At 38.4% G+C, this 14,348-nt stretch overlaps 1 protein-coding gene across 1 annotated transcript in view; it reads left to right on the top strand.

The window, feature by feature from the left end:
- Positions 1–11,019, top strand: part of TOPAZ1 (testis and ovary specific PAZ domain containing 1) — a 40,830-nt gene extending 29,811 nt beyond the window's left edge. Inside the window, exons 12-17 of the mRNA XM_010287355.1 lie at positions 1,653–1,753; positions 5,770–5,935; positions 6,797–6,961; positions 8,016–8,219; positions 9,325–9,508; positions 10,773–11,019. Of these exons, the coding sequence (XP_010285657.1) occupies positions 1,653–1,753; positions 5,770–5,935; positions 6,797–6,961; positions 8,016–8,219; positions 9,325–9,508; positions 10,773–11,019 (1,067 nt within the window). The remainder of the gene's footprint in view (positions 1–1,652; positions 1,754–5,769; positions 5,936–6,796; positions 6,962–8,015; positions 8,220–9,324; positions 9,509–10,772) is intronic.
- Positions 11,020–14,348: the final 3,329 nt, after the last annotated feature.

Here is a 14,348-nt window from a genome sequence, read left to right as displayed (position 1 = left end):
TATTTGTATATTTCAAAACACATAGAACAGGGTTACATCAAGTATATAACTTGCATTTTTTTTGTTGGGTTTTTTTTAGTAATTTGGATTTTCAGAATTAGTTAGTTCTATAAAGAACAAATTTCTGCAAGGGCTGGGTCCACAAAACACCTTCTAATTTTTTAATAGTTCTATCAGGTTTTCTTACCCCTTTCCTCGCTATGTCCCTTCATTTACATATCTGTATCATTCTTCCCAATAAGTTTGCAGAAAACTGGGGCTCAGTGAAGTGTGAGTGGGATATTAAAGCACTTTATAATGGATGACTCAAATGTTTTTCAACTTGTATTAACTACTAAAACATGACGAATATTTACTTCAGAGATGTGAACATGACCTTTCTGACCACAGACTTTCATATTATAAAACAGCTATCACAGCTTCCAGTTTGTGGTGGGCTGACCCTGGCTGGATGCTAGGTGCCCACCAAAGCTGCTCTGTCACTCCCCCGCCTTCTCGGGCTGGACAGGGGAGAGAAAATGTTATGAAAACCTCGTGGGAGAGATCACTCACCAATTACAGTCACAGGCAAAACAGACTTGACTTGGGGAAATTAATTCAATTTATTGCCAGTCAAATCAGAGTAGGGTAATGACAACTAAAACCAGATCTTAAAACACCCTCTTCCCACCCCTCCCTTCTTCCTGGACTCAACTTCATTCCTGATTTCTCTACCACCTCCCCCTGAGTGGCACAGGGGGACAAGGAATGGGGGTTGTCAGTTCATCACACATTGTTTCTGCCGCTCCTTCCTCTGCAGGGGGAGGACTCCTTACACTCTTCCCCTGCTCCAGCGTGGGGTCCTTCCCATGGGAAACAGTCCTCCATGAACTTCTCCAACGTGAGTCCTTCCCATGGGCTGCAGTTCTTCATGAACTGCTCCAGGCTGGGTCCCTCCCACAGGTGCCGTCCTTCAGGAACAGACTGCTCCAGTGTGGGTCCCCCACGGGGTCACAAGTCCTGCCAGCAAACCTGCTCCAGCATGGGCTCCTCTCTCCATGGGGCCATAGGTCCTGCCAGGAGCCTGCTCCAGCGTGGGCTTCCCACGGTGTCACAGACTCCTTTGGGCAGCACGGAGCTCCATGGGCTGCAGGGGGACAGCCTGCCTCACCATGGTCTTCACCACGGGCTGCAGGAGAATCTCTGCTCCAGTGCATGCAGATAAAATAAACACTACTTTAAAAAAAAAAAAAAAAAAGTTAATGCTACAAAAAATATTTTCTTCCCACACCTGAATGGATTACTGTGCTCACACCCCAGTTTGGATGCCACTGTTCTGGAATACCAACAGTGCTTCCAAAGTGTTTGTATAATATGGTTGGAAACACTTGTAATTACTCAGTTCCGTAGTTGCCAACATTTCCCCATGGTGCCAGAAAACACAAAGCTTACTTTAATAATAATGATGTTAGCAAATTATGCCATTACAAGTCCAGTCATCTTATGGATGAATTAGACTACTATGAAATAGTTTCTGAATAAACTATAGTGATGCACCTTACTTCAGAAAGTATATTTAATATTTTCACAATGAATGTGTTTTTCAAGGTGTAATTTCTTTAAAACTGCATCTACATGTAAAATAAAAAAAAATGTTTTCTTTTTCTTTCCAGTAATAAAAAATTCACAACATAATGAAGCAGACAGAATTTTCATTGGAAGGATTGGGATAAGTGTAATGTATTCTTATCACAAAGTACTGCAGTGGATAAAGGTATACTGGACTATAGGAATCTGAGTGGCAGAAAAGGAATGAGTTATTTCTTTTCTAGATATTAAACTGTGTTTCTCTAGTTGAATGGCTGGATGTGCCACCTGCCTCCCCACCATCTCAGTATTTCTTAATTGTCCAGCTGGATCAAAGCATTTTATTGTGCCTTTCTGAGCAGTAGTCTTCTATGGAGCCCATCATAACTTTGTCTTGCAACCAACAACTTGATTGTTCAGGTTCAGCTTTTGACTTTTCTGAGCCAATGATGAATCTGGATTAGGACACAGGTCTTCGTGAGGTTCTGGGGTGAGGTGCTGATAGGGTTCTTTCCCAGAAATGTCACCTTCTTCCAGCTGGCAATATTAGTGTATTCTGAGACCTCGCAATTCAAGCAATGTTTACAGAAGTCTGAGTGGGCCCTTTCCTACACTGATGCTTCTGAACCTGATCCCAAATGGAACCTGACCCCAAGACAGAAGAGAAGCATAGCAAGGCTGCTACTGCTCTTGGTGAACTGCTCATTCCCCAGAACATCACTAGAAGTGCTTTTCTTCCATTGAATCTAGGGTTCCAAGTTCTGTGAATCTTGCAAAGACTTGGACCTTACAAAAAATACCCTTTACAATCCTTTCTTTGTTGTCAGATATTACAGTGGGCCCGGTTTATGGCCCTGGGTGTTTTACACTCTTTAGGCCTCGTGCAGTATTGATCATAAGTTCACTGCAACAAGAACCGTTTCAATGTTAAATGCATCTTTTCCTTCCTGGAAAGAAGCAGTGCATATCAAGCTGGATTTCCTACACAAGGCAACATGACCAGTAACAACATAAGAAATAATATAAACCACCAATGATTTTGGAGTGTATTTTGGTCAGTGATCACATCCTGAACTTACCTTTGTGTCAATGGGTCTGATCCTTGAAACTAATAACTATGCTGTACTGGGATGTTCCTCATCCCATACAAGATGATTTCCAGCATGTGTTTTTAGGAACAAAAGCAAACACTCTCCTTGTCTCTTTTGTCTCTTGGGGTTTTTTTGTGAATTATTGTCGAGGAACACTTGCATCAAAGGATTAAAATGTCTTTTGTACTACTGTCTCTAGGGGATGACCCTCAGGAATTCTGTTATGTAACCCCTCTGTTTCCAGGGTCAGCCTAAGTCCCAGAAGATATTTGATAGAGATGCTTAGCCTAGAAGCAACACGTGTTTTGATGAATCATTAATTTTGCAGTATCAGCTTCTTGAGTTGAATGGTCTTTAGCGGGTCCCTATCAAGCTGCAGCACAGCGTGATACTGTTTAGGGGAGAGGAGGTCTTTGCATTAGCACTTTTGTAGTACTGCACTAGAACTTTTTAAAGCATTTTTGTTCCACAAAACTCAGCAGTTAGAACAGTTAAGATATTCCTGGCCGTAGAAGAAGTAGTCTAAATTTTTGGCATTGAAGAGTGGTCAGTGCTTACATACCCATAAAAGAGCTTAGTTTGGCTTGGATTTTGTCTGTCTTCTTCAGCAGAGACGGCATATATTCAGTGTTTGTAGGGAAATCCTTTCATACGTTTTAGCTGTTTTCCAGATAACATCTTAAGGCACATCCTGATATTTGGGTTGCAAGACCTCTGATACTCCAAGGAGGTTAATCTTCATGTCCTAATTTCAGAGGTGCAAGGTGTCAAAAGCATGTGTAGTGTTTCTCTTACATAACAGGAGTTTCTAAAAGCAGACAGTTTTTATGATACTATGATTTTTCTCATGTCTAGAGCAAAAGATCATCACATCTTTAAGAATGTTGTGTTAGGTGTCAGACCCACTTCTCAACAGACTGCTCACCCAGATCCTTAAACAGCCTTGTAAACAACCTGTATTGACCACATGGGAGTGTGAATGAGGCTGTGCTCTGAATGATTTTTATCAGAACTAGCAGATCTCAAATTGTTCTCTGCTTCAGGGTTGAACTAGAACTGTCATTCCTACCTCTCTCCAACCAGTTTCACTCCATTATATGTATCAGATAAGACCCTAATCCTGTGGTTATGGGCTAGCATCCACTTGATCGCATGTCTTGTTTCTTCCAAAAAGTAGTCCAGAAAATAAGATAGTGATGGTTTTATTTTTCCTGCTGTGCCTAAAGTAATTTTGGTTTTAGGACATGCCCTATGCTGTTTTATGAATACGCTGGACTGCCTAAAGCTCTAGATGTGCTTTTCGGATCACTCTCCCTTCGTGAACATCAAACCTCTTTATCACATAACTTTGATGCTGGGTGGCTCTCAGGTATAAAAAACGTATGCTCCTTCATCCTGAAGAGCTCCTTTTGTAAGAGCTAAGGAAAGTTCATAAAACAGATGTACTTCAAAAAAACATGCAGATTTGAAACATGTGAATAGGTCTTCCATGGAGACAGCTCTTCAAGCAACACTAGACTACTTTCCAGATGTTTACTGGTAGAGAATCCTGCAACATTTAACGCTCCTTTGGCAACTGTTTCATCCACTTCCTATTTCAACTGTTTCCTATCTTGAAGGATTTTGCTATGGTTTATTTTTACCCAACATTTTATGACTCCAGAGGATTGGTCAGAGGTTCTTGTCCAATTAAGGATCTCATTCCACAACTGCATTTTAATTGGGTGCCCTTCCTTTATAGATCATTTGTGCTTATAGCTGCATGCTTTCCATCTTACTATAAAGACCCACTTCTTAGTGGCCCTTCCTTTTGCTAGAAGGATGGAATGGATGCAGATCCTCCTTAATTTTGTATTTTGTCTCTGGTTTGCACTTAGATTTCAAGTTTCTATTTTTCTGTAAGAGTTTCACCTGAGTCTTTCTGGTATGTATTTTTTTCCTTCAACCACATACATCTACAGTTGAATGGGTTCTTTACACCTTAAATGTTAACTGCAATGATGTAATTGGTATTCTTTTATGGGTTATGCTGAGATAAACCCTTGCAGATACCTGTAGGCCTTCAAAAGTCTCCTATTTTGAGCATATGCCAGTCCACAGTATGTATGTGCATATGCATAAAGCATTTTCAAAAAAAGTTTGGGAAGAAGTAAGTTTCATTTTCTGCCAACCTCTCTGTTCACCTAAAGTTCCCTTTCTCTCTACCTCCATGACCCTCGTTCCACCACCACAATGCATGCACACAAGATTCGTAATAAGCCACCTCCTCATTGATGCACACACTAAGCAAGAGCTGGAACATGTCTAGTTTGGAGTTTAGTTCATGTTGCTTGACCAGCGAGGTGCAGGCAGAGAGGACAAGTCCTGAATTCTGCCTGTCCTTGCCTTGCTGGGGACATTAACTTGATATCCCACCTTATCTCGATCATGATCTTTTTTAGATTGGTCAGATCTTAATTATCTTTGAGACTGCTGTCTTTCTTCCATCTTTGACTAAAAAGGCCAACCAGAAAGTTAAGAGGAAGCTTCTGTAGGAAACCAGTCTAAATATCAACCTGGAACATGATGATAAAGTTGTTGGTTGTTACACTGTTGGCCAGACAGGACCAACTTTTTCCAGCTTATTGTCCTGCTGTGTACAATTATCAGTGTTTTCTTTGACTTATGTTGGAGTAATTATTTCAGTTTAACAAGTATACCTCTGCTGCAAAATGAAAAGTCTCTGTATGATCTTTTTAGAATTTTATAGATTGTGTAATGCTGAATGGAAATAAAATACTAAAAATATTAATATACTAAAAATTAATTACAAAGTATATTAAAAATACTGTATAGGAACATTATGTAGTAGAAATAATGTTATGGGGAATAGTGTGCTGGGAACTATTAAAACAATAGGTTGGTGGGAGTTTTTTGCCTACACAGTCAAAAAAACCCTTACTGTTCATTAGAAATTTTACTGTACTTTTTATTCCCCCTCGACTCAGTTTAGATAAATAAACTGATGCCTATAAATCTGTATCACTGAATTAAATCTGCTGTATTTTGTGTAAAGATACTCTATGTTTGCTTTCTCTGATCTTCCCCCTTTTTCTTCTCCCTTATATGCTAGGGAAGGAAGGTTTTGGATAAATTGCATGAGCTACAGATACATTTTACAGTCTTGAAAGGACTTACAGGTGCAGAGAGGTTAGCATCAAGATGTCAAATTGTTAATAAAGCTGCAGAAATTTTTCTTAAAACTGGAAGTTTGGATGGAGCAACATGGGTATTGAGAGGTAAGCTTGTCTTATAAAAAACTGAGTTTTGACTTAAATTTGAACACTCCCTTTCTATGACAGATTTCAGGTAAAAGTTAGAAGCTGGTCTATGTTAGTAAATAATAATACTGGGACAATAAAAATAAAATGTGTTCCATCTCACTGGTTAGTATTTTTCTTGATATGTATAAGAAATATTATGACTAATACCAAATTTTTTTTCAGAAAAGTTTTCACAGAAGTCTGCCATCAACATCATTCTACTCAAAAGCCTACCATAATAAGGGAGGGGTGCAGCCTCGAAAGTGACCCTGACCCATGTAGATTTCCTTTGAGCCAGGTGGCACTTGCTGTCAAAAATTTTCAGGCTTGGGTCAACGCAGTATTTCTTTACCCCTCACAGTATCCACATGTAGTAAAACAGCTTTAGTATAGTACCATATTTCTGCAATTACGTAACGCGTAATTACTGGCTTTTTGGAATTCTAATCTGCTGAAATGAGAAGAAACTCAAGTATAAACAAGAATAGAAGGCATTCTATAAAGTAATACTGAGGATCTAAAATTTGCTGTTCAATTTTATGTATGTGTGTATCATAAATATATATACACACACATATATTGATATGTGACACTGACAGTCCATTTTACTACCATGATATTTAATAAAAGGGTTTATTTACAATATAAAGGTTTAGAGAATTCATCTGAGAAGTATTGGTGATAAGGAACAAATGATTAATAACTAGAACTGTATTTTCTGTGAAATTCTGAAATTTGTTTTCTGCTACAGTTTACAGTATATTCTTAATGCTCAAAAGTCTCAGCGTCCAGCAGTTTCAGTTCATAGAAATAACACTGCATTGTTGTTTGCCACAGAGTCAGAGTGGACCATAAATGCACCATTGTGGCCCTGTGATAAAATGGACATCCTTAATCGACACAATCTGTTATGTACACTAGTGCACAAATACTTGAGGAAGAGTTTATACAGGCAGGCATTTGAAGTTCTGCAGAACTTACCAGGTTTTCAAAATCATTCTGGTAAGTAAAGAAAAAGGTACTGTGTTAAGAGCTAAAAATTTGACAGATGATTCTGTACTGTTCTTTTTGTTTGTTTTCCAGCTAAAATTTGTTGAAGAAATAAGATGGTTTTAGACAAGCTCTTTTTTTTCCCAAAGAGTGTAGTGTCAGTTAAAATACATATTGTACTCTGCAGCTCTTCCCGCACACGCGCACACACAGAGTCTATACACCTGTACTCTTTTTCCCATTGGCTCAGTTACACAAGGCAACAGGAAAGACCGACTACATTTTTAAGGATCATGCACAGTCTATACAATAAGATAAAACAGCAATATCATTGAGGCGATTCATTTTATCTTAACTTCAGATAGATTCATGTATTGTTTTTTTCTATAACTGAGCTAGCTAACCTAGGCTGCTTTTATGTACCATGTTAAGAACTGGGCTCAATTTATATGACAAATTTTGGATGTGTACTTCAAGGTGAGATGCATAGTTACTTAGGCTCCACTGAGGAAACCTCAGCTGATTCCTGTGTGTAGGTCTCAGTCCTGTTGCCAGTGTGTGCTTTTAGGTATGTTAGGAGAGCTTAGTTGGAAGACCATCTACTCAGAGAATCTTAAAAGGATCTAGTCCTTTGAGGCATGAAGTAGGTACAAGGCTGCTCAGTCTGGCCAAGAAGGGGACAGTTGAGAGGAAGTGGACAGTTCAGAATAAGAGTAGAAGAACTTGAAGCACCAAAGCGATTTTTATTGGTGCAAATTTTAAGTCTGAGAGATCAGGTGAAGATTATATTTATAGGCTTGGGCAAGTGAATATATTGTTTTCTGATCCTGTTGGTTTTGGCAGCAAATTATTACTTGGACCTTAAGACTTCTCTTTCACAATGTGAATGAACTAACTGTATGAAAATACTTTTGATGAATAAAGCATTATCATAAGTCATCTCAATCTAGTTCCATTTTGCTGACAGAAGCAAGAGTCCCGATTTAGGTACTGACTGAGAAGCGATCCTTCGGTTAGATTTACCTTTGACTTAATTCAGTAGTTAATATTCTTCATTTCATTTCAGATACTATAGATGTTTCTCAGTACAGCTGCCTTTTTAACAAGTTGATAAATGCCTGTTTTGAGAGCAAGAACCTTGGGGTCTCATCTTCTGCAGTAGACTTCATGCTTTCAAAAAACATAGCTATTGATTTTTTTCTACTTAGAGGATTAATCACAGCTTTGGGAAGAAGTTCTTTGTGGTCTAAAGCTAGGACCTATTATAAAAGTAAGTTGCTTCCTAAACAATATCCTTCCCTTACGTTCCTTGGGTAACATATGCTTCTAACAGCTCAGTATGTTGGGGAGAAATGGGTAAGAGTATACTTTGTAAGAAGAAAACAGTTCTTTTTCTGTGTCACTATCACAAATTTATTTGTAACCAAAATGTCTACTAGGAAATAGTGACAGTTGAAAATACGAATCAGTGTGTACTACTTGGCAAGAAGTAAATGTAATTCTGATAAAATTGATTTTTTTCATTCAATTTCAGAATTTCAAAAATGTGAACCCTGAAATGGTTAAAGAGTGCATCATCTTCACTTTTTTGTCTAGGCAAATTAGAGTTCTTTATGCTTCTGTTTAGAATTGTGGTGGTAAACTTACTAATATTTAACCTTTGAGAGGTTTGGCTAAGAAGTTTATCCTAAAAGAAAATTCCTTTCAGCTAAAAGCTAACAGTCTGTGATTGTGTTCAACTCCCCACTTCTGAGCTAATATAATACTGGGTGTGCCACACTGAGAAGGTCCACCAAGAGCCATCTCTCTGTATTGTCACATTATTTTCTGTTTGATTCCATCTTTGAAATGTGGTGCTTAGCAACCTACCTGAGTCCATCACTCCTGGGATGGATACTTGGCTTTGTTAACATTGAAATGACTGGTTTTCCTCACCTCTGGTTTTTTTCTTTTTTTTTTTCTGAAATGCTATATAGGTTGGGTCTTTCTGATCATTTGGCAGAAGACAGGAGAGCAAAGGGGGAGATGCTGATCAAATGTTCTCTCACTGTGACCATAGTTAATAAAGCTTCTGTCTGACCTGTCCTAATTGTACTTGTGTTATTACGCACTTGGAATCCCCAGATTTCTGACAGAGCTTTTTAATGATCACTGATAATATTCATCGATAAAAGTAACATTTTACAACAGTGAATATTATGAGTGAATATTATTTGCTGTGTTCTCAAATCAGGCCATTTCCCAGGTGAAGTAGTAAAAATCCATTAAGAGTCTGGGGTTTTTTTTCCCCACATTCTTAGCCACATACTGAAGAAAAGAGATCTATGTTCAGTATTGGTTATCCTAATTCCTTACATTTCTGCATTTATTCTCAGGTGCTTTATCATTGGGTTGCTACCCACCACTGCAGGGAAATTTATATCACAAACTTCTGACGATTCCGTCTTACCTGTCTGAGGTTGAGATGCTGTTGGCCATTGAAATATTTCTTGTTTCAAATGCCAGTGATATTCAAAGTCCAATGGCTACTAGTCAGACTCTTCAAATAATACTAAAAAGGTTTGTTGTCAGATATGTACCATTTTGATTGTATTTATCCATGTGATCATGTAATTAATGAGAGCTTATTTTCCATTGGCTGGGAGAGTGCTTGGTTTTAAATTCGTTTTTAATCCTTGCTTCTAAACTGGCTATAGAACAGTAAGTGCTTGGGTTTTTTTAATTATTATTATTTTTACATCTGTGTAGCAGAAAAGTAATTGTTCCAGAGTGATACTGGCGTGTGTTCCCTAACTGAATGTGTCTACTGCACAGAGTGTACTGTATTTTCAAAAACAGGATAGCTTGATATCTTGTGTTTAGAATCTTGTCTAGATTCTTGTGTTTTGGTTAAGCAGTGGAGTAGAATGGCAAAGTCAACATGTTATTCCTTTTAAAAAACAACTCTACCATTTCTTGGCTGTTTTTTGGAAAGTCCATGAAGCCATTTACTTGATTCTCTTTATAGGGGATATCTCAATATTAAATTTGTTAGATTTTTTTCCCCCCTTTCAGTGAGACTTAGTACCTTCAGATAAAAATGTGTTTTGTTGCCTTTTCCTTTTGTCCATAAACCACCAACCACTGTCACTAGATTACACCTATAATTTATTTCTCAAGACCCCATTTTCTCTAAGATTGACTGGCTTAGCCTCAAAATGTGAAACTACATAGAAAAGCTACATTTGTTCAGAAGGATGAACAGGAGCATTTCAAACTTGAGTATTCTGTCTTCCTTCCCCTCTACCCTTCAAATACACCTTTTAATTTTGTTTTCATGTGTATGCTATTGTACCTCTGCTTGTTTGCTTAAAGAGTAAGTTCTGCTCTTGCAAAAACATAGGCATGTCACTTAGGCACATCCTTATTCCAAAAGTGATTGCATGCTAAAAATGAGAAATCCTTTTGGATTCAAGCACGTACATGAATTCTTGCTATATCCAGTTTATAAAATGGTTTACATTCCTACTGAATTTTCCAGCCCTGAGTCAAGCATTTCTTCGTTAAACGTGCTGTGATTATTGCAGACCTACTTAGTGCTGGCATTAAATCCTATTGCTTTTCATTAGTGTAAAATACGTTAAAAAGATAATTTGTAACTTTTTAACTCTTCAGAATAATCAGCTAAAATTTGTCTAGAAATTCACGTAATCTACTGTAAGTGAAGTGAACACAAAGCATTATTTTAGTGGTTTTGTAATCTCGTTGCCAGTATAAAGCATCAGGCAAGTGACACAGGGCCTGTATGGTACATAATTTTGTATTTGTGAAAATTTGCTTGCAGATGTGAAGATCAGACGGCTCAGAATAACAGTGACTATCACGCAGCAGTGGAGAGACTGATCCTGGCTGCTCGTGTATCTGATCCAAAGCTTTTTCTTAAGCATATGACAATGAATGTTAATATGGAAGAAGTTTACAGCTTGGAGCTTACATCTGCTCTAAAATGGCTTCAGGAAAATATGAAGTGGGCTGGGAAGATCTGGCTGTTTCAGCAGTCATTAATTAGTAAAGACTCTTTTGGTTTTTAATGGTTAAAGCAATCATTGTTGAAAACAATACAAATTAATAAAGACAGTTCCCACTATGTTCAGACTGTGCCTTACTGATTTACAGCAAGGCTTCAAACTCAAGTTGTGTTTTTAAATGCTTATATTGATGATAATGCATATAGTAGCACAGAAGGAGTAATTTTTTTCGTAACTATATAGATTGTCACACTGGCTTACATAGATGTTTTGTAATGGCATCATTAGATGATGAGGAAGCTGCAGCCTCAGAACCTACATTCTCTTTTTTTACGGAGAATCTAGCACTAACTGTTACTCTTCTCCCAGCAGGTGACAGTATATAATTGCATTGATTGAGTGTATCTGTTGTTCTTGAGTGAGATGTTTTCCGCATTGCTTCATAGTCTGTAGAAGTAACACAGGTTTCCTTTTGTCTTCCTCACAGTATCTTGTAAGGATATTGTCCCATCTGTGTACCCCTTAGGTCTTAATTTCCTTGCTCCAAAAACCCAGTAAAAAGCACTGAGAATAAAACAACTTCAAAATTATTTGAGGCGTGCCTGACTTAGGATACCTTCCTTCACAGAACAGAGAGCGTACACAAGTTGCTCACAGCTGAAGGTTTAGTTGTGTCTTGATAATAGTTTGTATATGGTTTCACAATTGTATATATGCATACTTTCACTGAACAGGAAAACTTGCTTTCTCCCGTTATTGTGCTCTTAGAGGAAAGTGGTTTTGCCCATTTCTTAGTTTCTGCCAACTGCATGATGCAATGGAGGCTTCTAGCAAGCTGGTTCTAGCATTCCTAGTTCTTCAGGAATTACTCTTTTCTCCACCTGCAAACCCGGAATCAGATTTGGAGCATGAATTGCCTAAGTCACATTTCATCTACTGATCTGCAGCCTGAGTAAGAAGGACCAAACATTTCGTATCAGAAGACCCTCATGGCAAATCAGTAGGACCTCTGTCAAGGTTGATACTTGTCTGAGCTCCCCACTTCTCTAGTGTTGGTTTACATCTCCAGTACCACCCTTCACAAATATGCCAGTAATACAGCTCTTCTGGTCCTGCTCTCCATTCCCGTTAGAGCTTTCTGTGCTGAAAATTTACGTTCCCTTGGGTATAGAAGTTCATGGGGTTTCTTAAGGCTGTTCCATCATAAGTGAGATCAAGATGGTGGCGTAAGCCCTCAATGTTTGAAAAATCTTTTCCTCCTTTGGGGCAGCATGAGTCTCTTCCTAGTTCCAGCAGCATTATTGTAGTTGTCCTTTGTGCCTCTGAATCATGAAAGCCATCCTGATCTTGGCGCTGGATGGTTGTGAAGGGTTTTGGAGGGATGTCGGCAGTTTTTGTCTGGGATGGGTTGCCACTTTAGCCTTAAGGTTCATGCCATTAATCTGACGTCATTAATCTGATTGATGGTTGTTAGATTCCTCACCCTCTTCAGGGTCAGGTCCTGGCCCTTTTTGATACCACTGCTCATCCAGTCTGTCTGGGAATTGCTACTGAAGAGAGAGGATTGAATCTGATGACCACCAAGATCACTGCCTTCCTCCTGTGCCATCTGTAGAGAAAAATGCACGGATAGAGGCACTTGTGTTTTCACAGGGTGTCATTCTTCTCTAGGGATCTCATCTGCTTTCCTTCTAAAAAAATGGTAGATTCAGTACTAGCAATCAGATGGCATTTCTTTAAAAGCCCCTTACCACAAAATTTCTCTTGAAGAACAGCTGGCACTAGTTCGAACAGAATTCAGGTTCCACCACTTGTTATTCACCAAGATGGCTCTGCCATTTATAAGGCTATCCACCTGGTCAAATCCAGTAGCATTCTGCTGCTTTTGTTTCCCAGTAGCTGAAAGACTGGATAAGAAGTGATCGGGTTTCAGATGAGGGATCTAAACTGATGTTCTTCCAGCCACTCCAGCATTAGTGGCAAGAGCAATTCTGGAAGGTTTCAACAAACTAAAACTGGCAGTGAGAAGCTAAGTCATTTTTGCTAATTACTTTTTCTAAGATCCTTTGTAGCTTAATCTGCCTTGGAATTAGACAGAGGCTATCTGAACCTCAGCTAAATCCCACATTTCTGTTAGCGGTACCAGATGTGGCCAATACTGTGTTTGAGAGACACAGAAGGACAAAATTCTCTTAGTAATCTGTATGGCTTCAAAGCTTGGGATGTTCCAGAGACAGCATTATTTTTTCCATTATAAGCAACCTTGAATTTTCACTTAGATCATCCCCATAAAAAAATTCCAAATGTTTTATTTTTCAGACAGAGGTTAATCATTGACCTTCTAGCTTGGAACTGTGTAAAATTTGTGCAATGTTTTGGCTCCAACTCCTGAGTATCATCTTCAGCTGACAACATGCAATCTCAGTCATGTTTTATATTAACAAACAAAGCAAGATCCCCACATCATTGCTCAGAAGTTTTGTTATAACTGTGTATCAGGATCCAGCTGTTTCTATCAATATAGTGTTTCTCCCTATCACCATGATAGACCAGTAGGCAATTTAAACAGCTTTACTGTCAAGTCTTGTATTTCAGTCTTTTGTACTGTACTTTTGTACTGGGTGCACTTGAAATACCATAAAAATCTGGTCATTTTGATGCATATCAAAACATCAGAAAGGATTCTTCAGCAACATTTGCAGCACCGTTTTGGTGACAGAAATTCTATGTGCTAAACAGGACAAAACTCCAATGTGGAATGGAGACAAACCTGCAAAGTTGAAAAAAACATTCCAAAGAATAAAGTACAACAGAGATAATGCAGTTTTGCAGAGCCAGACACTTGGCAGACAATACCCATATTTTTGCTTTTCCCCGGGTATAAGTTACTGTTTCTTAGTAGCTGAAAGAACTTCTGTGTTTGAGATTAAGAAACTTGTTTGATATATTTAATTTTTCATATAGGAAATAAAATATATGCTTGCCTGCCTGCCCTCAGAGACAGAAAAATGTACAAAAAAAGCTCTTCTGTGCTGTGCTCAGTAGCTGGGTCTAGACAACGCTGTGTTCCTTCAGTATGTTGTTAGATGCAGGAGAAAATTCCCTTTGTGAAAATCTTCCTTCAGTTTTCACTGATGACAAAGTATGCTTTTGGAAAGATTACTTTTGTTAGGTATGGACAGTTTCTTGTAACTAAAAGAGAATAATGTTGTTTGGAAGACTTACCACAATTTTTTTTCAAAGCATTGATAGTTTTGAGAGTTTCTTAACCCACATTGGGGTGCAGGTGAGAAGCTGGAAGTAGAAGCCTGATAGTTTTACGATGTTTTCTAAAGAGCAATTGGGGGGATCATTTTGGGGGAGTTGTTAAGATGTTAATAAACATTGTTTTT

This window comes from Phaethon lepturus, unplaced genomic scaffold (genome assembly GCF_000687285.1).
Source record: "Phaethon lepturus isolate BGI_N335 unplaced genomic scaffold, ASM68728v1 scaffold20435, whole genome shotgun sequence".
Classification (NCBI taxonomy): Eukaryota; Metazoa; Chordata; class Aves; order Phaethontiformes; family Phaethontidae; genus Phaethon; species Phaethon lepturus.
This window is presented reverse-complemented; position numbering and strand designations above follow the sequence as displayed.